This window comes from Corapipo altera, unplaced genomic scaffold, assembly GCF_003945725.1.
Source record: "Corapipo altera isolate COAL_440 unplaced genomic scaffold, ASM394572v1 59034, whole genome shotgun sequence".
In the NCBI taxonomy this organism is placed as follows: Eukaryota; Metazoa; Chordata; class Aves; order Passeriformes; family Pipridae; genus Corapipo; species Corapipo altera.
In genome coordinates, this window is record NW_020888998.1 from 1,059 (window position 1) to 2,450 (window position 1,392).

The 1,392-nt window shown below is 65.2% G+C and overlaps 1 protein-coding gene across 1 annotated transcript in view; it reads right to left on the minus strand.

Annotated features, from left to right (window-relative positions):
- Positions 1-1,380, minus strand: part of TRMT1 (tRNA methyltransferase 1) — a gene marked incomplete at its 3' end in the record, with an annotated part of 2,367 nt that extends 987 nt beyond the window's left edge. Inside the window, exons 1-2 of the mRNA XM_027633246.1 lie at positions 1,266-1,380; positions 1,076-1,188 (exon numbers count right to left, since the gene is read on the minus strand). Of these exons, the coding sequence (XP_027489047.1) occupies positions 1,076-1,188; positions 1,266-1,380 (228 nt within the window). The remainder of the gene's footprint in view (positions 1-1,075; positions 1,189-1,265) is intronic.
- Between the last annotated feature and the right edge of the window lie 12 nt (positions 1,381-1,392).

Genomic DNA, 1,392 nt, shown 5'->3' on the forward strand with positions numbered 1-1,392 from the left:
CATCCCTGCAGTGGGAAGGACTGGTGGGATCCCGGAATTGGAGGAGGATGGGGAGGGGGCAGGATGGACCCTGAGAGACACTGGGATCAGTTCCTGGATGCAAAGGGGATGATGGGGACCCCAACCCCCACACCCCGGGGTCACAGTTCCTCCCCAGGGGCCCCAAAAACACCCCCCTGGGGTCACAGTTCACCCCTGCACTGGGAAGGACTGGTGGGGTCCCGGAATTGGGGGAGGGTGGGGAGGGGGCAGGATGGGCCCTGAGCCCCCCTTGGGATGCTGGGATCAGTTCTGGGATGCAAAAAGGGGGGTCCCAAGATGTTGAGGACCCCAAAAACACCCCCCTGGGGTCACAGTTCTCCCCCAGGGACCCCCTCACTGGGAAGGACTGGTGGGGTCCTGGAATTGGGAGAGGGTGGGGAGGGGGCAGGATGGGCCCTGAGAGACACTGGGATCAGTTCCTGGATGCAAAGGGGATGATGGGGACCCCAACCCCCACACCCCGGGGTCACAGTTCCTCCCCAGGGGCCCCAAAAACACCCCCCTGGGGTCACAGTTCACCCCTGCACTGGGAAGGACTGGTGGGGTCCCGGAATTGGGGGAGGGTGGGGAGGGGGCAGGATGGGCCCTGAGCCCCCCTTGGGATGCTGGGATCAGTTCTGGGATGCAAAAAGGGGGGTCCCAAGATGCTGGGGACCCCAAAAACACCCCCCCGTGGGCGTCACAGTTCATCCTTGCAGTGGGAAGGACTGGTGGGGTCCTGGAATTGGAGGAGGGTGGGGAGGGGGCAGGATGGGCCCTGAGCCCCCCTCTGGGGACACTGGGATCAGTTCCTGGACACAAAGGGGATGATGGGGACCCCAAAACCCCCCCCGGGGCCCCCCCAGAACCCCCCCCCAGACCCCAGCACTGCCCAGCACTGGTGGGTCCTTCACTGGTCCCATAACTGGGGCGCAAACAGGAAAATCAGGATGTTCCTTAACCCCCCCTAATCCCCCATTCCCCAGGGACACCGGGACCAGCCTGGATCCCCCCAGAGCCCCCCGGGCACCCCTCAGAGCCCCCCCAGACCCACCATCTCATGGCAGAACTTGCCCTTGAGGGACACGGCCCCGTATTTGCCGTAACAGGTCTCGGGGCTGTTCCCGGCCATCACCCCCATGTCGGTGCAGGTCACACACAGCAGCCCTGGGGAATTAAAGGGGGGGGGTCAGGGGAGGTCGAGGGAGCATCTGGGGGGTCCCTTGAGCCCCCCCCGAACTCACCCCCCTCGCTCACGGCCTGAACGGCCGCGTCCAAAAAGGGGGAGGGGCTCCCGTAGGGGTCCAGGTCGATGACGTCAAAGGGCTCCCGCTCGGCCTTGCTCTGGTACATCAACATTCTGGGGGGGGG